This window comes from Electrophorus electricus, chromosome 11 (genome assembly GCF_041902795.1).
Source record: "Electrophorus electricus isolate QZ-2024a chromosome 11, ASM4190279v1, whole genome shotgun sequence".
In the NCBI taxonomy this organism is placed as follows: domain Eukaryota; kingdom Metazoa; phylum Chordata; class Actinopteri; order Gymnotiformes; family Gymnotidae; genus Electrophorus; species Electrophorus electricus.
In genome coordinates this window covers 25,368,984-25,392,154 of record NC_137507.1, presented here as the reverse complement: position 1 = coordinate 25,392,154, position 23,171 = coordinate 25,368,984, and the positions used below count along the sequence as shown (strand labels likewise).

Here is a 23,171-nt window from a genome sequence, read left to right as displayed (position 1 = left end):
TGTACTGTCAGACCATCAGATGTCTGTAAAAATATCACCCTGGCACTGAAATCCTGTCAGATTGAAATATGCTATCATGTTGCTTGAGATGTGAATAAAGGGTTGGATTGTGGCTATTTAAAATCCAGTCCTGGAGCACCACAGCTCTGGGCGGAGTGTATCTATCAATGTGGATGGGTGTGGGTGTTTCATAAAGTAAGATTTCAGTGAGCTTATTGACGTATGCTCAAAGAAAAGACTGTCCAATAGGAATGTGTTAAACCTCTTCTTTTGGACAGTCTTGACCTTTGGCTTACGTTATCTGACTAATGAGATATCCTGCTTTGTCAAATACTCATCCTGGACTATTTAGTGTTTTCCCTGCTCCGGCTTACCTGAGCCTAGTCGCAGGGTTATTATAAAGCTAAAACAGGTGTGGCAGAGCAGGGAGAACACTGGATGGTGTGATTAAAGCTGTGATCTGGAGTTGCTGTAACTGGCAGGCCAGTTTTTATGTTTTTATTTGTTTGTTACTTTGTATTGTATGTAAATTGCTGATATTGCTGTGTTGCTGTTTTGCCAGTTCTAGATTTTGTCTTTAAATGTGAACCTGGGATACAATACATGTAAAAGTGGGCAGAAATAAAATGGTGTAATAGAAATATTAAAATATCAACATGGTGTAAGATCACACCCACCAAAAACAAGATATAAAACTACGTCATGGTCTCTATTAAATGTATCTACATCAAGGTCTCTATTCATAATAATGTGTTTTTAAATGCATTATGGTAGGATCAAAAACTAGGTTTAGCATAACTGAATTCAGTGACCATGCCATATTTTTTGTATTTTCTTAGAATGTTACTACATTCTGTTAGAAAAGGACTAATTAAATATTGTATTTACTTTTAGAATGAAAAGTGATAAGATAATTATAGTTATTTTAAGATGTATGATACATTTTGAAACATATAAATGTAACATTTTTAAGAACCTATATATATATATATATATATATATATATAAATAAAATGTATATATGTATGTATATATATATATATATATATATATATATATATATATATATATATAAAATGTATGTGTGAAGAAATGCCTTGCTATAAAACATTAACTTATAAAAAGGTTAATATTTCTGTAAGAAACAAAGCATTTCATGAATGTCGACTGCTTTAGTCCACATACATTGAATTCGGTGCCCATGTATGGAATTCATATTTATAAACTTAAATGTATGAGGTCACCTCAAGATTGATATTGTGAGGTGAATCACTATTGTTAAAGTAGCTGTGGTTTCTCCAATTAAACTGTAGAAATACATGCATTACTTCAATAAAATAATATTATAGTATAATAATATTTAATTCTTTTAGTGCTCATTAGCAGCTGTTGGGATCTTTATAATTAGGATATGCTTTGTAACTATACAATCTAATATTCCGTCAGACAAAACTATTAAATAAGTGTACTTGAACTTTAGGAACATCTCCACAACCTGCAGTAGTTCTTGTACTGACAATAATACCACAAAGTAGCAGTCCTTTCTTGAATATTAGATTTACACTGCATATACACTGCTTTGGTCATGGGAGACATGTTTAATAGTCTGTAAGCGTGGTTTGGTATTTTTTATGAATCACACACCACTCGAGAAGTTGCAATACATGTCTCAAAATAAAGTCTTTCTGTGTTTCCCTTTGTCATGGGCTGATTGGGGTTAATTAACATTGCTCTCAAACATGAGAGCCCAATGAGAAACTGTATTGATGAGAAAAGGCCAGAGTTTGTGTTTCTTTACTCTCTGAAATCCTGGTTTGTTGTCTTGTATGCAGTCTGTATGCAGCAAATATCTCTTGCACAAAATGTATGAAAAGCACAACCCCACTGTTCCTGGGGCTTTTTATCTTCTTGCTTTTGCTGCTCTAGGCATTTTTAAATCTGTGTTTTTAATCTGTACGAATACCTGTATTAGAACTGACAACAATAAAGCTGTATTTAATGTTACCAGATGCAATGTGGTATATTGAAATATGCTGAGATACTGTGTACATGACAATGGTAAATATCTTATTTGTTTTTTCAGAAATGTTAATGTTGCTTGTTATTGTATTGCTAGTCTGTGATGTATGCTATTCAGCTGAAAGAAAATATGGGGTCCACATTTTCTCTGCTTTTTCATATAGCTATTAGTTCATGTTTAAGTTCTAATGGTTCAGTATGGTCACATAAGTCCCCAAACCTCCCCTTTTCCTCATTGCCCTGGTTTTTTTTTCTTTCTGTTTGCCAAGGGCAACATGAATTTCCAACTGGCAACAGTACACAAATGTGCACTCTCACAACTGAATTCCGCGTCTCTGTGTTCGTTGTGGTGTGGGGGTAAACTCATATTTGACACCACTTTCGGTGTCAAAGTCGAGGAAGTCTTAGCTGCTTCACATGCACCGGTGTGTGTGACCTTTACCCTGTGGGGGACTATGGGTAAATGTTAGGGTATTGACTGCTCTGTGACTGTGACTTTTTTTTCCGGGATCCCTTTTCTTTCTTCTCCTCCATTCACCCTTCCGTTACATCATGCACGTTTAGCCTGCACCATCTTACAGCTGATACAATTTCTACCTTTCTCTGGAGGCCTTACCTCTTCTTAGACTTCAGACTATTGCGGTTAGTGAATAGTCTATTTATTATTATTATTATTTTTTGTGAACACCTTTTTTTTAAAATAGCATATTATTGCCAAGCTTTTTGGAATCAGAAGTCGTCAGATATTGGTTAATAGTTTTCCTACTGATTCCTGGTATCGAAAAATATCTCATCAATCAGGGACACTCAGTGAGATGGAAATTCAAATGCATAATCAAAAAGACGGGACTTCAAAATCGTGAATGATCTTATAGATAATGGTTCGTGAGTGGTACTCTATGCTTGGGAACGTGGTATGTGATACCGTACATCGTCACTAGATGGCAGTGTTTTCTGGCTCTGTCAGCACTCGGCTGTTTTACCTAGTAACAGATGCAGGTCATAGGTCTCTACAGGTCCGCTTAGTAACAGGGCATTTCTGAACTTAAAGGAACGGTAAATTGTGCATTTCTGTAACACCTGATGAAATACTACGAAAAATCGCATTACAAAAAACCAAAAACGAAATAAAAGAGTACATAGTGCTAATTAATGAAAAAACGTGAGGTTCTTGGTGATTTGTGGGGCAGGGAGAAGCCCTTCTTCTCTAAGAGTATATTCATTCTCCATATTTGTTTACTTAAAGTATCAACAAGAGCTGGTCAATAGCAGTGATTATAGCAGTGTTCATAGCAGTGATTATAATGACCCATGATGCAGTGATATTGATTAATATATAGTTTTTATCAAACCAAGTTAAACTATATGTCTAAGATTATTATTTTTAAAAAAAATATGCATTTAACTCACTTCAGTCACTGTTTTAGCATTAACATAGAACATAGAAACATAGAAATTCCACATCTTTAATTATTACCTCTCACACACATATTCTCTCTCTGTCTCTCTGTCTCTCTCACTCACACACACACACACACACACACACACACACACACACACACACACACACACACACACACACACACACACACATTCTCTCTTTTCTACCACCACTTGCATATCTTTAAGAAATGCTATAACAGATTATAATCATGCCGTTCTGATCCAACTAAGAGGACCTGAAATTCTGGGTCAGAATCCCATGGCACTGAGGTTTGAGTGCATTTGTGTGTGTGTGTGTGTGTGTGTGTGTGTGTGTGTGTTATATGGTTTGCATATATGAGTTAAATGGGGTACATGAGACTTGTAATGTATGGATGTGTATGTGCGTGTTTCTGTGTAAGCATGAATGAGGTCTGTTTTCGCATGCAAGTGCTGTAGATTTCTCTCTGAACTTCTAGGATATGGCTGCACATTCAAACCACTCTCAGGTGTCAGACTGATGACCGCTTCAGCCAGCTCATATTTCTTATGTGTAGAAAAACATCTGAGTTTTACTAATTTTGAATAGTAAGTATTCTGCTGTTATGTGAGTGGAACTGTTTAGTCTTGTATCACACTAAAGCCAATATGCAGAATGCACTAGCACAGGATTAAAATCCACACATATTTGACACGGTAAAAGATACCCAATTATTTGCTAAATTATATCTATAAACATACATATGCACTCATGTGCAAACACTCATCATTCAGGTCATCTGCAGAGACAACAATATATAATTTAACATACTGGCCTTATTTTAACAATCTCCTTCTGAACTGTTTTAGATACTTCTTAGTCAGAATTATGAGCAAAGAATCACCAAAAATAACTTATTGATTCAGTGTGGTGTCCCCATTTCTCACTAGATAAGTCCCAGGATTACTGATTACTGAACAGCAAAGGAAAATTAAGTTGATTGTCATGATGGCCATTGAGAAAGTAAGAGCCAGAAATCAGATAACGCGGATCAGGGATCTGCACGCGCAGGCGATGGGTGGCAGCGCGTGCTGAAGCGTTGCAGGAGTGCCCGTATAGAGCTCCTCTAAATGTCAGACCCACCAGCGATTCCGCAGATGCCTGCTGTCCACACTTTCGATTAAAAGCGACGGAGAGCGGGAGAAGAAAAGAGGAGATAAACTTCTCACATACTTTGGAAGAAACCATTTTGTATTCCCTCATTTAAAATTTTTTTTTTTTTTGCCCGAATGACGAGTAGTTAGGAGAGCCCGCTCGTCAGGCGCTTCGTTACCGGACCGTTGTAGGCATGCTCAGCTGAAGTCTCTTGCAGTTGCAGCCGCTCGCAGCTTCCGACGCTGGGCGCAGGCGAACTGCGACGGCCGCGCCAAACAAGCACCAGGTAAGCGAACCTTGTTCTGATATGCATTTTAAATTACACTCAAACGTGTCGCGCGTTTTAAGGTTTGAATACGTGTATTCTGCACCCGGCCTGTGTATGTCTTTTCTAGGGAGCGGTAGTATATTTTTGCTCAAGGCAGCGCTTCTTGATAAACACATACACATACACCCCGGCAGCAAGACGCATCTGCAAATTCGTATCAAAACGGCGCTTTAACTTGCAGCTACCGGTGAGAGGGGGAAAATAGATCATTCGCCGGGTATAATAGCGTATAATCATTAACGTGTTCAGGATGTGTGTCTAGGCCAAGTACGTGTTTATGTTCGTTGCTGATATGGGCAATATGTAAAATTGAAATGGGATTATGATTGGCTAGTGTCCGTTCGTCAAAGAAACGAACGTTCACTGAATTTTTCTACTCAGTTTGTGCGAGCGTATAGATTTTCTGCTTGACGCTGTACCTGCGGCGTTGCGTAGCGCAATTTGGTATGTGCTGGGCGCATTGCTGACTTTTAAAGACCATTCTGAGAGGCCTATTTTATGTACACCATAGCACACCGCAGTACTGCACTGCCAACGTAGCACGTTTGTGCTACTGTAGGTCATATCACGCGCGGTACGCACCTTTGCAGCGCGCGCCCCGCTGCTCCCTATGCTTAAAAGCTGCGTGTCTGTGGCGCAGTGGAAACCGTTGAGCAAAACGAAAATAAGTGAGATGTGGAAATTTCATTTAAGTGGAGAGGGGATACCCACGGGAGGTGATAACGATGGAGGCTGTGCCTCTTATTCTAATACCAAGATCCGCTCCCACAAGAGGAACGGTATATCCATTTGGGTGTTACTCTCGCTGCAAAGTTCCTCGGCTGTTCTATTACGGCGACACATGGTACTCAATTCGGGTGACACAATTCATTAATTTAGTGTTGTCATTGGCTAGAGTAGCACGAGACGCTTTCCAGCGATACCCATTGATTTTCTCACCTGCTCGCGCGTGGACGTGCTGACAGAAGCTACCTGTCTGCACTCTGAACACTATCCAATAGGGCCTTCTCCATAGAGGTTGTGTTCGACCTGTGTGTGTGTGTGTGTGTGTGTGTGTGTGTGTGTGTGTGTGTGTGTGTGTGTGTGTGTGTGTGTGTGTGTGTGTGTGTGTGTGTGTGTGTGTGTGCGCGCGCGCACGCGTGTGTCTTAAAATGAACGCCTGGGCAGCTGTTGCCATGTTGCCAACTGTGCATAGTAAAGCTAAATATCATCCGGCTTTTTTGTTTAAATGCCAAAGATAATAATTGTGGAAGATTATTTATGCAATCAAACTTTTACATTTATATATATATATATATATATAATATTTTGTGGGATCCTTTAAAGTTGCTGAGATGACTGGTTGATTAAGTGATAAATAAAGCTTTAAAGAAAAACAAAGCAACAAACTAAAACTAAGCAAACAAACAAACATGTAACTACCTATATGTCCCTCCTAGGGCTCCACTTGATTTGAATATAATTGTATCCCATTAATATCCTGTACAACCAAGTCATTCAGCAAAGTATCTATGCTTTAGTCAGTGGTTGAATTGAATCAATTGAAAATTGTAACATTTATTTTTAACAATGTTATTGCACTCTCATATTCCATCAAGATGAGGCAGCAACACCCCTTTTTCTACCTAGCAACACTGCTATGATATAATTGACAGCAGCTGTCATGGTCATATCACACTTTGACTACCGCTGTCTCTTCCGTCTGACTGTTCCCATTAAGGAGTGATAAGCACCATGATGGACTGGAGGTCCACTACCCTGCTGGAGCACCTTGACTTGCATTCAAGCAGCATGTTCCAACATCACTTTACAAAGAGGTGGCAACATTTGAAAATTGGGTGGTGTCATGGTGATTCATACATGTAATGGTCTTTATTTGTCTGTTTTGCAAAATGTGTATGGTGTAAGCTGTGTATATCATTAATGCAGTACAGATAGATGGAAATTAATTAATGCATTTAAGTTTTTTAAAACTTTGGCATAGCTGTTGCTGACTAATTCAAGTTAAAAGTTTCACTTGTGAATTTTTGAACAGGCTCGACCATGGTGTATGAAACAATGGATTTAGTAACAGCATACATAAACAAGTCGGCAGAATTTTGACAAAGTGCCTGTCCCGGCAGCACAGGTCTGTGATGAATGTGTGTTCTGGTTCATCCCGATCAGTTTTTGCTAGTGTTTACATTACGTCACATTTATTTACTTGTAGATGTGGCTGCCGTTTAATTTTTTTCATTAGCCTAATTAGGTCTGCAATTACTGTAATGTTGCTTTTCATGGCAAGTTCTAGTCACATTAACATTTATGTAATTAATGTATAAAATGGCTTAAAACAACCACTTTTCTATATAATAGTTAATCAGAATGAAAGTATCATCTCATGACATTAAACACTTTTCTTACATATAAACATCTGACATTGAAGAGTCACACAAACACACATAAACACACTTCCACACACACAAACACCCACCAACACCCCCCCCCCCCCCCCGGATATATATATATATATATATATATATATATATATATATATATATATATATATATATATATATATATATATATATATATATATATAATGAGAGAATGTGCAGAGGTCACTCAGAGGTCATGTGCTTGTGTGTTTGCATGTGTGTATGTGTGTGTTCATGTGTGTGATGGAAGACTGCAGTATGCAGAGATGTTATACTAGTTCCTGCTGGTTCCTGCTTAGTTACTGTAAGTCTCAGCTGAAGAAGCCCCCAGCATTGCTTCTGTTATTTCACTCTCCTCTGCAATTTCAGCATTACCACATACAAGCCATCAAATCATCCTGGGTAAAAGACCAGGAGTATCTCTGGGGTATGAAGCAAGGTCATCATCATTAACACCATCCTGGCAAAGTTCAAGGTCATGTTAAGGTCATTGTTGGGGTCAAATGATAAAGCCAGGACAAACACTGGATTAGGGTGTGGTTCTGTTATTGGCGGTAATCATAGAAACTCAGCTGGTGCAAACTCCAGCACTGCTTAGGCCAGCAGCTTGGGGCAGGGCTGCTACGAGACCCACACCCAGCTTTGTTATATTTCAGTATGTACTGAAGACAATTTAGAACTGGTAGGCACATGGCACTGAATAGGCTTTCTCATTAGTTAGCAATTTTGTACTCTGGCTGAGAAATTGGCATTATGGCCAAAGAGAATGTTTCTGACACATTTCTTATGCCAGATGTATTTTCACAGATAAATTGAAACCTCATCATATTCCTTAGTTACATCACTAGAATTGGCATCAATACAGATTGCACTAAATGTGTAAGATCTGTGTATTGATATTATGATGCTCATGTTATTATTACATGCTGTAAAACACCATTACTACAAGGTGACCAATTATTCCTCTCATCCAAGACTGCAGTGAGCTATGTCACACCCTTAGGCCCTGGGATTCTGAAAGCTGATGATAAAAGAGACATATTCTCCAAGTGTGCTCCGAGTACATAACACGTATGAATGGACATGTGCAACTAGGTGGTGCTACAACAACATACATTTCCTATGCATTTTAGTTATTGTTGCTTACTTCTAATCAATATACAGTGAAATTCACCTCTTGATGGAAAATAAAATTCTGCTTGTACAGGTTTTGAAGATCATATGTAATATTGTTTTTGTTGATATCATACGTCTGAGCATATTGTTAAAAATCCTTTTTAAATTGTATTATTTTGTAGATTCATAAGGATACAAAAATGTAAGAATGTATTAAGGAGGAAAAAAAAAGATCTGCATTAATATCTGTGTCTAGAACCACATAACCTCTTCAAATTTGCAGGCAGCAGTCAATGATTGGCCAAACTGCACTATTAGAAATACATACACTTGCAAATATTAACCCAATCTTAGCACAGAGTTAACATTCACATGGAACAATAAGCAATCTGTTCTTTAACTTCAAGCGGGCAGAAAGTTCTGCTTATCATCGCAGCGTGACGATATGTTAGGGTTCTATGGCTCAGGACATGTAGGGTGTGGCTACCATATCCTGTCTTATCTATTTCAGTTTTACTACTGTTTCCACAACTAAGATGACAGAATTCTCAAAAGCGCATGTCTGTTGTATTAAGGTGTAAAATAATTTTCTCTCTCGCTTTGTTTTATTTTCAGTAATGGCCTCTACTGAGCAGCTGTGTTCTTGCCTTCACCAGCACTGTTCCTAGGACACACACACACACACACACACACACACACACACACACACACGCACACACACACGCACACGCACACGCACGCACGCACGCACACACGCACGCACACACACACACACACAAACACACACACACACACACACACACGCTCCTGAACACACTGCATCAGGTCCAGCTCCATACACTCGGACATACGAGCACGCACCATGTACAGTGTGGAGGACTTACTGATCTCTCATGGATACAAACTGCCCAGAGGCGGCCCTGCTTCTTCCTCTTCCTCTGCGCCTTATGACAATCGGAACGACTGTCGGCGTGACAACGTAGAAAACCGACCCTCTGGCGGCGGCGGCGGCGGCGGCGGCGGGGGAGGGGGTGGGGGCGGAGCCCTGAATGGTTTTGGAACAGCAGAGGGAGGGGCAGATTCCCGAACAGAACCGGCGACGGGGCCTTACAGGCCGGCGCAGATGGCAAAAGCGCATCCTGAAAACAACAACAACGTTACCGAGGGACATGAGCGGATCCAGAGGAGGCTGGAAGTTCCTGTTGGTTTCCTTGGTGACCTGCAGCCTCTGGGAGACTCACTTGCTACTGACAGTGGGTGAGTGGGCCATAATTAAGACCAGCTATGGGGTCATTCCTTGCCAAATTAGTGATGCTGTTCATCACAGATCTCGGAGCCAGAGCATTAGAATATAAAATGCAACATCGGAGTATGTTAAGAAAATGTTCATTAGATGTAAAAATATCCTTATGTAAAATCCAAAGTTTTCCCTAAACTTTCATTTAAAAACTGTGACCCTGATTTTGACTAAACTTATTTTTAGCCAAACGGAATCTACGCAATAAAGCCACTTAATGCTGCAGCTTTGATAAAACAGCAACTGTATCTTCTTGTACAGTGCCTCCAAAATCTGGGATGGGTTGAGTTACAATCTTCTTTCTAAGGTGACTTCTTGTAGATTTACTGGTTTCATTGCTTTAGGGTCGGATTTGTATTCATACTGTGAAACAATAATCTGTGTATTTATATGTGTGTGTGTGTGTGTGTGTGTGTGTGTGTGTGTGTGTGTGTGTGTGTGTGTGTGTGTGTGTGTGTGTGTGTGCGTGTGCGTGCTATAGCAACTGGTCAGCATAAAACCAACAAACCGTCAAACAAAAAATGATTAAACAACAAACAAGCCCAACCATGTTTGCCAACTTTTATTCAAATCATCTAGTGTTACCTTTGTCAGATGTAACCTATGCTCAATTTATGTTTAGTTATGGCTATTTATAATTTTATCTAATCTTTTTGTGCATGTGGTCTGATATTTCAGACATATACTTCTACTTTCTATTCTACGTTACTCTACATTTTGTGACTATCATAATCTTGAAAACTGGCTTATGTAATTTCAGAGCAGTATATTATGTGAACAGTTACACTGATTTAGTTTACGGTGACAAAGTCTGGTAAAAGTCATAATCACGCACATAATCACTATGTTATTTACATATATGGTAATTACTCCATATTCATTCATCATCTGCCATAATTGTAACATAGCTGCACATGTGTCTGAATGACGTCAGCGGTGCAATGTAATTTATAGCGTAGCCTACAGTATAGAGTAGTTCTACAGTGAATGTTCATATGTGTGTTATAACAGTGTCAGTGAAAATGCAATTTAATCTATTTGCATATTGCACAAACTTGGCCCTGTCGACAAAACTGAATTAAAAAACTGCATTATTTTCTTTTCAGTGATTGCTTATCAAACCTGCTATAGTTTGTCCTTATATTGTTGTAAGCAGAATATATATATGCTCAGCAGAAAAGTTGTATATGTATAGGGTTCCATTTATTGTTTTTCAAACTGTATTATGCTGCTTATTGTTCATTTGGGATATAGCCAACCCTTTTGAATAAAATCAGCCAGTATATTAAACTATATGCAGCTAGGGCACAGAACCCATATATGATGTGCATTGGTTAGTACAAAATTGGCAAATTTTATTAGAGAGATTTAGCAAAAAATATGAGCGCACAGTGTCGGATTTACATTATTTCTGTTCTCAGGTTTTATGATGCCCCCAGCTTGACATTTTCTGAACACACAGAAGAACGAGACATCTCCTACTGGAGAAGGAGAGGGCAGGACTTCAGCGCCCTGTTGGATTTCGCTGACCCCCGGGAGCTGCGGGTGTCTGGAGGTCCGTGGAGAGGCCCAGTGCTGGCTGCGGAGGAGCTGCGTACTGAGAGGCCATTGGCACGATGGGAGGAAGGCCCGTGGCTAAGGGAGCCCATCGACTCGGGCCCAGAGACTCTGCGGGTGACTGGCGAGAGGAAGTGCCAGAGCCTGGGCACGGAGGAGTGGCGTCCTGCAGTGGGTCTTGGCAGGCAGCTTTCTGACGGAGAGGCTGAGCGCTGGTCTCAGGAACAGCAACACCGTTTGCGGCCTGTGGAGAGCAGCGTTCCTGCCGCTGTCAGGATGAAGTCTCAGTCCCTGCCCCGCGTTCTCTCCCCAGAAGATCCGCAGTATGGAGAACTTCCCCAGACAGGTGCCACAAGCCAGGTCCCTGCTCAGAGAACCAGCAGCTCTGTGCCATATGGTCGCTATCATAGCGACTGGCCAATAGGAGAACGGTGGAGTGGACAGACTCAAGGTCAAGGTTCTGTTGCACTTGTGCCAAAGCCACGGTTCAGTCGCCCTGTAAAGCCCCCATCTTATGAGACTCACCAGCAGAACAGGGGGAGCTGGGAAACACTTTCATCCGAACCAGTGTCCAAACCCAGAGACCGTTCTGTTTGCTATTCTCAGAGCTTTGAACCACTAAGGGACAGGTCTGGGTGCTATTCTCAGAGTGCAGAGCCCTTAAGAGATCGGTCCATTTGCTTTTCACAGAGCGCAGAGCCACTCAGAGACCGCCTGGTGAGCCACTCTCAAAGTGCCGAACCACTACGGGATCGATTCATCAGTCATTCACAAAGTGCAGACCTGATAAGGGACCGCTTCATGAGCCACTCTCACAGTGCGGACCTGTTAAGGGACAGATCGCTTTGTTATTCTCAGAGCTCTGAACTACTCAGAGACAGGTCAATCTGTTATTCACAGAGTGCAGAGCTACTGAGACCAGAGGCATTTCGGGCAGATCTGTTTTATCAGGAATTGACTGGTATGGAGCCCCCTGGTTATATCCCACCCCCCTCTTACAGGAGGTTTGCGCCTCCGAGGAGTGGACAGATTTACCGCGCTGACTCTGCTCTTGTCCGGTGGAAACGAGAACCCGTAAGTGCTGAGATGGGTGAGTGGTTTTCCAGAACAGCAGGAATGTCGTGGTCTGAACGCCGAGAGGACAGGAGCATGGTAGTAGTCCCCAGAAGGCCAGTACACCCTGGGCCTTCCATAGTACCAAATCGGCAAGGGCATGTGCAGTATGTTCCGTTTGATGACCCACGCATCAGGCACATCTCAGGGGGGCCCAGCGGAAACTCGCTTACAGACGCGGACAAAATCCGACATGTCAACAAAGAGCTTCCCGGTGCTTCAGCTTTAGGACAATCCACACATGATAGTGCCTTTCTCCCTGCCCAGGGGCCGAGCACGGACACTCACAAACCAGCTCTCAGTGAACACGAGAACGTTAGCCGTTGGAACAGGGGGTTGAGCAAAGGCAGTGAAAGTGTAGCACCAGACCAGAGCTTCTCCAAGTACCCTGCAACCTTTCAGACTAGACCCCCACAAGCCGTGGTCAAAGCTGACAGGAGTACAGACCAGCAGGTTAGGGGAGACAGAGTTCCAGACCAAGGTCAAGTAAAGGTGGAGAGAGTTACGGAACAGGTCAAAGTGGACAGAGCAGCAGAACAGATCAAAGTAGACAAAATCACAGAACAAGTGAAAGCAGACAGAGTTGTTACAGACCAAGTCAAAGTGGAAAGAGTTGCAGAAATTAAGCCAGACAAATTTACAGACAAGCAGATTAAAACAGAAAGAATGCCAGACCAAACAAAGATAGAAATAATTCCTGATCAGGTTAAAGCAGATAGATATTCTGAAAAACAAATTAAAATTGATACCAAACCAGAGAAAACTCCAGACAAGGCAGTAAAGGTTGACAGAATTCTAGACAAGTCCAGTAAAGCAGAGAGGGTTCCAGAAAAGCAAGTGAAAATAGATAGAATTCCAGATAAGCTCAAGACAGACAAAATGACAGAAAAGCTAAATAAATCAGATAAATTAACTGAGAAGCTGATTAAATCAGAGAAGCAAACAAAAGCAGATATAAGTGTAGACCAGATAAAAGTGGACAAAGTCATTGACAAACAAATGAAAGCAGACAAATCCATGGACAAAGGTTCTTCAGAGAGCGTTTCCACAGCAAAAACAGAACCAGCCCAGGAGCCAGAAAAAAAGAGTGTGAAAAAGAAATTAAGTGAGACAATTTTTTGCCTGGTGTCTGTCCCTCTTTCACAGTCTAGTGGAAAGTCCAGAGATCAAAACAACAATGAAGAGAAAGAACCCAAATCCCCGCCTATCCCTCCTCCTCCTCCACCAAGTTCCTCCAGCGAGAACAGCAACACCCTCGGCTCCCTGCCAAACCAAAGCCTCAAAAGCACATCCACCACCTCTACCGACTTAGAACTACAAGCACTCACACTAGGCAGTGCATCCAGTAGCATAATCACAAGAAGAGCGCACCGAAGGAGGAACTCTCGGACTAAGATCATCAAGCCAAATCCCCACGATGAGCTGAGACGATATTCTGGTGCATGGCCAGGGGACCAGTATCGTGACCAGGAAACCCAAACTAGCCCTGAACTAGCAAAGAGCGCTCAACATCCGGGTCCTGATAGAAAGGAAGCACAACCCCTGCCTGCTGTCCCAGAAGCAGAAGTCCCCATGGAAAGTGGTTCAGGAGCTCCAGGTGCTGCAGTAGCTACAGGATCTACAGGATCAGCAGGGAGCACAGGAGCAACCACAGGCCCAGGAGCTACGGGAACTTCAGGAGCTGTAGGAAGTACAGTTCTTTCTGGTGCTTCAGGAGCTACAGGGACTATGGGGGCTCCAGTGGCTCCAGGAGCTACAGGGGCTCCTGGGGCCCCTGGAACTTCAGACCCCAGTACTCCCTATGGGTATCCCATGAAAGGTCAGAAAAGCCTGAAACCATCAAGCAACAGCGCCTTTTCAAGGACAGGTACCTTCAAGAGCACAGGTTCTCACAGACCTCCACTACACCCTCCTCCACACCCTCCACCCCCACCTCCAAACCAACCACCTTCCCAACCTCCACCTCCACCCCCAACACAGCCCCCAACCAAATCATCCCCTTCAGACCAGGCTGAAGATTCAAAGTTAGACCTTGGCCCTAATCCAGAAGCCTTTGGTCAATTCCTGCTGAAGCCAGTGAGCCGAAGGTCTTGGGATGCCATTGAAGAGCTTGAGTCCATTAACAAGGAATTGCAAGAGCAAGCAGGTAAGCGTCCTAGTGTGGACCAGTGCATCGAAGATCTTAATGAGGCCTACAAAGACATCTTGGAGCTCAGCACTGCCAGCAATAACCTCCCCAACCTTGCCAATCGCTCTTCCATGCAAATCCCTGACCGCATCAAAGCTAGACTGTCCACTGATTCCCTGGTGATGCCTGCAACTACACTTCGGCCCAGCCTGATGCCAGGGAGTGACCCAGAATACAGGGAGGTTAAGAGTGCCTTTTCCCGACCATCAACTGGGAAAAGTGTTAGCTTTAGCAAACAGCTAAGGGAAGAGATTTGTCCTGCACCTCCTCCACCAGAAGCAGGTTTCAGAGATTACAAAACAGTAATGTCCCAGATAACTCAGCGTAAGGCCTGCAGATCAGTGAAACTGGACCTTCTAGCCTCAAAGGAAGCCCTAGTCAAAGATGACAGTTTGATTGCACAAACCTCCTCCACTTCGTCCATGTCAGCTGAAATCCCATGGGCAGAGAGGCAGCCTATGCAGGATGCCTCCACCTTAACCAGCCCCCCAGACTATGAGCACATTTGTCAAACGCTCCAAATGGCCCGTGATTCTGGAGCTATCAGCCGAGGGGCTTCTGTAAAATCCAAACCAGGTAGTGCCATGAGCATTGACACCCCACAGCATATGGCTGTTCCTGGCACATCCACAGTAGATCTGGAGCGTCCCTGCTGCTCCTTAGCATTAGATAATGAGAAACAGGTGAGACAGGAGCCAATTTCTTTATTCAGGGAAGAGAGGAGAGAGGGCTTTAGGAGGGTAACAAGCCAGAATAACAAATTCCTTGGTAACAGGGGTGTGTTGTGTAGCATTGCGACTGGAAAACCAGTAGGGGACAAAGCAGGTTTAGAAGTAAACCCTGAAGTGCCAGCTGATTGGCAGATGCAGCTGTCTTTGGCTGAAAAGCATATTGCTACGCTTATCACAGGAGAAGGGTCCAAACATGGGTCAGCTGAGGCCCTAGATGAAATGAATAAGATGCCAGAAGGTACTCCTGCCAATGAGTTAGAAGAAGACCAGGCAAGCAAGACACTGCAAGAAGACAACGTTATTACTGGTGAGCAAAGTGGTATGCAAGTAGAGAAGCAAGAGGACGAGGCAGCAAAAGAGGCTGATAGTCATTTGCCTGTAGAAGTAGTGACCGATAGTGAGGTTGCAAAGGAAAAAACACAGGAACCACTAGAAAAGGTCCAACAAGAAGAACCTGTACCTGGAGGTGCAGAAGTGCAGGAGCAAATCAGTGAGGACCAGAAAACCCATGAGGCTAAGAAGGAAATGAATGTGACGTTAAGATCAAACAAGGCTGCAATGTGGACCCATTCAGGTCTGGATCCAGGGCTGCTGCCAGAATTTCCACCTGATCACCTCCCCCTGTCTGTGTTAGCATATCCAAATCGTAGATTATCATTGGGGCTTGATTGCGAGTGGGCTGGATGGGAAGGAGATAGGCTTAACCATGGGGGAGGCTGGGCAAGAGAGAGGCGGTCACTCGATGCTGAGGGGCAGGACTGCGCTGAGAGATGGGGTTTAGATGGTGACAGGCAACAACCCAGCGGCGAAAAGAGGGGCCTTGGTGGTTGGCGTGGGTGTGGGATTGATGGGCAGGGTGCCGATGACTCAGATTGGGATTTGGACGTTGATACGCAAGATTGTGATAAAGGACACTGTGTGGATGTAAAAAGATGGACTCTTAAGCAAGAACGAGATCAAAGTGAAGATCGAAGTAGTAGTGCTTCGATTAGGGATTTAGGGGAGGACAAGCAAAACACTGAAGGTGACAGACAGATTCAAGGTACTGAAGGGAGTCCAGTTGATAAGGACTTACAGGGCTCAGGTTTGGGAAGGCGGGGCCGTGGACTTTCCCAGCGAATCGAGGCTCTCCACGATCGTTTTATGGCCCCGCCCGGACATGGCTCTGAGGAGAGGCTTGCCCGTATGAGGGAGGTGGACACTGTCTCACGCATGAGACGCCTTAGCCTCCGTAGCACAGACTCATGGGATGGACTGTATGGGGTGAGCTTTGTTTCTAGAGCCGAAGAGGTGAGAAGGGATGCTGGACAGTCCCTGCCTTCCTCTCAAGAACTTCCAAACACATCAGAAAGAGTGGAGAATGAACGCAGAGCGTCCTGTAAAGACAGCAACGAGCCTGGTGAAACGCAAGAGGACCAGCCAGTGCAAACAGGTACATTTCTTACAAAATGTAGTAAATGAAAGTCTGCGTCATAGAAAATGTGGTTCTTCTTTGTGCTTACCTTCTTGTGACCCTTTATTAGTAAGAAGCGTTAGAATGTGGAATCTTGCAAATAAATTACACACATTTTTTTGTTAGACACTTATGTATAGCTGTTAACCAGACAATTGATATATAATCCTTCTGGTAACTAATTTTTCCCTACATCCTTTCTTCACCAGAGTTTTTAGTTGCCTGACTTGTGCACACTGTGGCTTCTTAGGTCACTTTCTGTAAGCTTGGCTTCAAACCTTACCATGGAAGAGTAAATATATATTGGATTCTAGTTGGCTAAATGCTATGAATGTTCTAGATGATGTGTAAATTGTTGAGCTTTTTCTTTAACTCAGTGCTAACAAGCAACATGAAACTGGCAAAATTCAAATACATTTTATTGCCAGCCCCAAAGAGATATTAAATTTGTTGTGTTCAAAAATGTTCATAGATTAATGACTGCATTCAAAGCACACACCTTTTAACGCTCATTTTGAATCCCCATTCTCTATGGAGTTCTTGAGAAATGTTTGAGAAAAAAAAACACCTGAAATGATGTACTGTCTGCCTGAACACTCACACGTACCAGTCTCTAAAGTTTTTAATCTCAGTGCACTGCACATGCTCCGTTCTACAATCCCAGAGCACTGCACATGCTCCGTTCCCTTCCTTTTATAAATATGCTTCCAGTTGTTCAGTTATTATCAGCCTCTTTATGAGCTCATTTATATGCACAGCAAAATTTGTCAAAATACACAGGGTTTTTGCTTCCAACAACTGGAATTGATAACTGCTTCTCCAGAACAACAGTACACAATTGCTGGCAATACCATTCATCCACCATTTGTTCTTTTGTCGATAATGGAGAAAACACTAATTCAGAGGCTAATTTTGCCTCTCAGATGAATCTTTCATGTATTTGTTTTTATTATCTGGAGTCATATTTGGTGAAATTGACTTATTCAACAAATTCAACAAATATATTTGTGATCACTTGTGTGCATGGAATTATATTGTGTAGGTGGAATAGGCCAATCCACCTAGGGCATGCTTTGTCATGGGGTTTTTATACATTATAATACGTAGCACCAATCACATAGTTAACTCTTATCTCATGTATAGAGTTTCATAAAGTTAAAATATCTAATTGGTGAAATTTCCTCTTGCTATTAGATTACATTGAAAGTTGTATTTAAGAGAATATGAATGGCTAAAATACAACTGCTAGCTTATATTAAGATGATTGAAATTTTACTGTATTGGTAATGATAGAGGGCAACCACTAGAGGGAGCAGCACTCTTTCAGTTGTGATTTTAAAAGGTATTCGCCCCAGTTCTCAGGTAATTTTCTAGACATTGACAGTTTAGACAGATAGGGCTTATGTGTGTGTGGCTTATATGGATAAGGCTATTTTTATTGATTTCATTCTAAGAAATTTAACAAAACAGTTATAGTAAATGGTGAATCAAATATTTTATGGGCTTAAAGTGTGTATATTAGGTCTGCATGATATAGGCAGAAATATATTGCAGTTACAGCTGCTACATATTGCTTTTTTATTAGGTATTGTGATATATAAATGTAATATTAAAAAAAATGCAGTAGGTAAATTAATTATTGTGATAAAAATTATTTCTGCTTGATGGAACATGTGAATACTGTGATTCAGCAAAACAGCCACATAACGCTGATATTAGCCTGAGATTGGTCAAGATGCTGAAATACTGATAGCACATAAAAAATTATGATTTGTGGGAGGACTCTTTTGGGTATTGCAGTTGTCTGTGATATAAATAGTGCAAAGGCCAGTAAACAATATATTGTGCATTGAAACTGCTTGGTATATAGCTATGATCCAGAAGACTTTGCATTTAGGGTGTCAAAAAACTAACTTAAACAACATTTATGGCTTTCGTGTTATGTTTCAGAGTCGCAGGAGCCCAGCCAGGTGGAGAGGTCATAGCTGGACCCCAGAAGTCAACGCCCAAGGGGTCAGGGGTCATTCATTGCCATTAAGGGCCAGCTTCCAACACTGTGACCTGGCTGTCTGCTAAATGCCTTCATTTTCATATGCCGTTCACACAAGAACACGCAAAAACACACAGACACACGTGCATACACAGAAACACCAATGGACTCAGTTCATGCACTAAATAATTGCATAATGCATATGCAGACATATTAAACATGTAAGCAAACTTGCATACACATAAATCGATTGTCATGCATTCATGCACACATGCCTTCAAATACAAATACCCACACACACACATACACATATAAAATGGCCTTCTCCGACAAGAGCATTGTGTATCAGCTCCACCTCCATCTCCACCTCCACCTCCACCTCCGCTCAGATCCAGCTCTGCTGGATTTCTTAATGTTGCTGTTCCACTGCCAGCAGGAGGCAAAGTCCCAACCATTCTTCTGTTCCCCATCCTACCTTCTACAGCGGTCCTCCTCTCCAGCCTCCAGCATGACAGGAGAGTCTGATAGGGGTCTGTACACCTCAAGCTTTCACTGCAGCCTTATAGCCCTCACAGAGAACGCAACACATTGCAAGCGTAATATACTAATAACCTATTTTGAGTTTATAGTATATCAGCAAAGTTTTGCTATATATTTCATTTTCATAGGGGCTAAAACATTTAAAGGGACAGTTCAACCAAACAATGCCAGCTTTCATGATAACTTTCAACAGTATCTTTCATTCATTTATGACACCGTTTATGAATGGTTGAACTTTCTCTTTTAGCAATTCATGCCCCTAAAATTCTAACATACCGACGGCGTCCTCTGCGCACGAATATCCACATACACCGCAGAACACGAAATCCTAGCACACCCCCAGTCTCCTTTTTCCCTTTACCACTTCTTAACAGCCTGACCTTGACCCGTGCATCTTGTCCTGTGTAAAAACCCACGTCCATCCTCCACAAACTCCTCACCACACAATGAATTCCTTGTTCTTTTCCGACTTTCCAACGTCCTCTGTCCATAGGGGAACGCCCACTGCTCCCCACCCAAGTTAAGGTGGGGCGAGTCATAGCCACCTCTGTTCTCCCTCCTCTCACCCAGCCGCTCCTCTGCTGATATCACGGACTGTATGTCAGTCGTCGGAACCTGTCCTTTCCTTGTAGTCCAGTGTAATTAAGTTCGTTTGTCTGGACATTAATGTTCTGTCAGTGCTTGTACGTGATCAATTATTATTATTTTTTTTAAAAGAAAGAAAACAAACAAAAAAGGTATTGCAAACTTTAGAGGACTGTTTGCATTTGTTTTGTAGTTTAAGCGTTGCCTGAGCTATCTATTCCAAACCAAGTGCTCCATCTCTGAAAGGGCGGCTGGAGCTATAGTAGCAAGTGAAGATCAGTGGCTCAAGAACTGTTTTCCTTTACCAGTCAGTCGATCAAAGTTTATTGCATTTGTTTTTAATCTATAGTTCCCTATTACTGAACCTTTTCAGCACACTGTAACATATGTCCCTAAACATTGAGAACTATGGTGCACTCATTACTGAGTAAAATCATAAATGTGTTATAAGTTAAACAGACGCCTGGGTATGATGAGCGTTTTAGGATTTGATGAATCAACACTCAGAAGCACCTTGTGAATAAAAGGCTATGGGATATAAATTTTATTTTGCTAAAATCCAAGAGAGTTCAAGTTTTGGAGTGGCCTTTTGCAAACACACCAGTAATGATAAGCCTACATAGTGAGATCACTGGAAGCTACACAACGTTTGATATGTCCAATATCAAAATGTCTATGAATGTTTGTATGATGTGTCAAATACCTTAAATGCCATTGATTGACCCAGGTTTGGGGAACTTCTTCAGGCAATGTAGACTTTAAAAACAGGGTCCAGATAAGAACACATCAGTTAAGTACCCAGTTGTCTCCCATTGTGTCTCTAATCCTCTCCACTTCTCTCCAGGAAGCAATAAATGATAACATGAGTTTGCGATGAAACAGATAAATGTGTACAGATTTTTAGGACTTTAAGTAGGGAGCAAGTCGATAGAAAATGATTTCAAGATATGATGAAAAACAATGTGGTGCCATTACAACACATACCATTTTACTACTAGTGGTCACAAAGGTGGCAGTGTTTAAGGCTTGATAGCATATGCCACAATATTGTATGGTGTGGTATGATATATGATAGTGTATGATAGCTAGAGCAATATTGTCCAACAAAAAGCTCAGTGACTGTAGAATATGTGAGAACCAGGATAGACGCATATGTAAAGGTGTCATCTGTCTAAATGTCGCTCAACAAAAAAGTGTTTCAGATTGCATGTGTACGTGTGGCGCGTGTGTGCGCGCGGATGTGCGTGTACGTGTGCACAAGCGTTTGCTTGCTATTTCCCCCCTCATTATTGCTTTCTGTGCCATCCATATGTATTTACAAAAGAAAAAAAAAGGCATTTCACCGAATATTTATTTTTCTTATCATTGAAGTTGTTAACCAGTCTGCATAATGTACAAAATAAAAGTATATTTTAAATATTTTAAAAAATATTTTGTATTTACCATGATATTTTATTTCTTTGCTCTTGGATCCAGTTGGCAGTATCATATTACTTTATAGTGTGGGAGAAGAGAATATAATTTTCTAGTGCTTAAAAAAGTGGAGCTACGAATATTTCTTATGAGACATCTTCCTTGTTCTTACTCTGAAATATGCGCATGATGAGGGTCACCCTTGTAGAACTTGATATGATGTGGGTCTCAACTTGTGGGCTCAGAAGTGTATGTCACACTGCTGCAGTTAAGAGTGTAAGAAAATCAAAGAAGTCTGAAGAAGTTGGTTAATATTGCATCACCATTTAATGAACTGGGCATTTAGTGAATCTCAGTCATCACTGACAGTATACATATTTATGCCATCTTTTCTGGCTCAGATTAAACCTAGACCTATACTACAAAAAAAAAGGAAGAAGTTTAATTTTAGTCCAAGGCTAGGGTTAACCTTAGACTTGGATCCTGAAAAACTGGTGTAAAGTTGCATATCATAACGGTGTATATGACAATGGAAATCTCTACAGCATTAGAAATTACTTTCTTTAACCTTGGTTATGTTTTTTTAAGATAAATGTAGCCTTATTTTATTTTAGCATTTGTATGTCTTCAGTCTGAACCATGGAATGTTTGTCACTAATACATAGTAAAAAAAAAAGAAAGAAATTTTTAAGTCATACAGCCAAATATTTTTTTATTTATTTGCAAGTATGAAAAGCTAAGTCTAGCTGAAAGGAATATTAGTAGCACATGGACTGGAACTGTTCTCCCTCATTCAACAGGACATAACTGTTATTATTTCAAGATGTTTTCATGAACAATGTAGCATTATCACCATTGTAGCATTCGGAGAACGCTCATTGTGAAAAAGTAGATGAAATTCATCATTCTTTTTGGAAGTTGTGACTTGACAGAATTCATAACAGTAATGCAGTGTATACCTTTAAAGCATAAACTGCTCTTTACATTTTGCTACTTGCTTTGGAGTGCCAAGAGTAACATGTTTTACATTTTGATGCTAATTTTCCATAATCTTTGAGGTAACTGGATCATTATTCATAGCAAACCATAAACTGACTTTTGGTTCCATGTTTGTAAATGGTTAGGCATTGAAATGTAAATATGTTAAATAAGTTACAAAAGGTCAAATTTAATAAACATTTTCTACAATTTAACTCTGTGGTAAAATGATTGAATTACAAATGTTGATTCTGTCATGTTAATGAACAGAATGAATTTTTTGCTATTGTTTGCTGTAAATGGATATCAAAATGCAAAAAAGTGTATTACATTCATTATCTACTTTTATAACTTGCATTTATATAAATGCACCTTGTTATACATCCATATTTTCATTGCTTAGTTTTACTGCTTAATGATACTATTGACTCTACATTTCTTTAAGCTCAACATTTTTACATTAGATAAGATATTTTTCAAGATATGTAGACCCTATGTAACATTTTTATATTTAGGGTTTCCTCATATTTTTAAGAAAATATCACCTAAATACCATTTCTCATTAACATCTATAAAAAATGCCTATATTTTATGTTGTCTACAGCAATGATTATTATATACACATGTACATATTTTGCATTGAATTACATATAGGAAGAATATTCTAACATCTATTACAACAATAAAGATAGACCTGCAGCGCAGCTGTGTATATATATATTTATATAACTGCAGTGAACTGTAGTAAAAGATGTAGAGATATTCAAAATTGTAGTAAAGTACACAGAGTTTTCAGAAGCATTTTGCTTGCAAAGCTGATGAAGGACCTCTCTCCAAAATATTTCCCTCTAAAAGCAAAAATGATGACCAGATCACCAGGGCCTGCAGA

At 41.0% G+C, this 23,171-nt stretch overlaps 1 protein-coding gene across 1 annotated transcript; it reads left to right on the top strand.

Moving 5' to 3' along the window:
* The first annotated feature begins 4,696 nt into the window (after positions 1 to 4,696).
* On the top strand, positions 4,697 to 22,480 carry jcadb (junctional cadherin 5 associated b). The gene is made up of 4 exons (XM_027025044.3): positions 4,697 to 4,862; positions 9,053 to 9,694; positions 11,156 to 16,755; positions 18,727 to 22,480. The coding sequence occupies exons 2-4, from the start codon at positions 9,300 to 9,302 to the stop codon at positions 18,759 to 18,761; spliced, it is 6,030 nt and encodes a 2,009-aa protein (XP_026880845.3). The 5' UTR covers positions 4,697 to 4,862; positions 9,053 to 9,299; the 3' UTR covers positions 18,762 to 22,480.
* The last annotated feature ends 691 nt before the right edge of the window (positions 22,481 to 23,171 follow it).

Excerpts from the sequence above, each read along its gene's own strand:
- jcadb (XM_027025044.3), top strand. The coding sequence starts at position 9,300 with ATGTACAGTGTGGAGGACTTACTGATCTCTCATGGATACAAACTGCCC. Across the intron at positions 9,695-11,155 it reads TCACTTGCTACTGACAGTGG|GTTTTATGATGCCCCCAGCT; the intron begins GTGAGTGGGCCA and ends TTCTGTTCTCAG. Across the intron at positions 16,756-18,726 it reads GGACCAGCCAGTGCAAACAG|AGTCGCAGGAGCCCAGCCAG; the intron begins GTACATTTCTTA and ends GTTATGTTTCAG.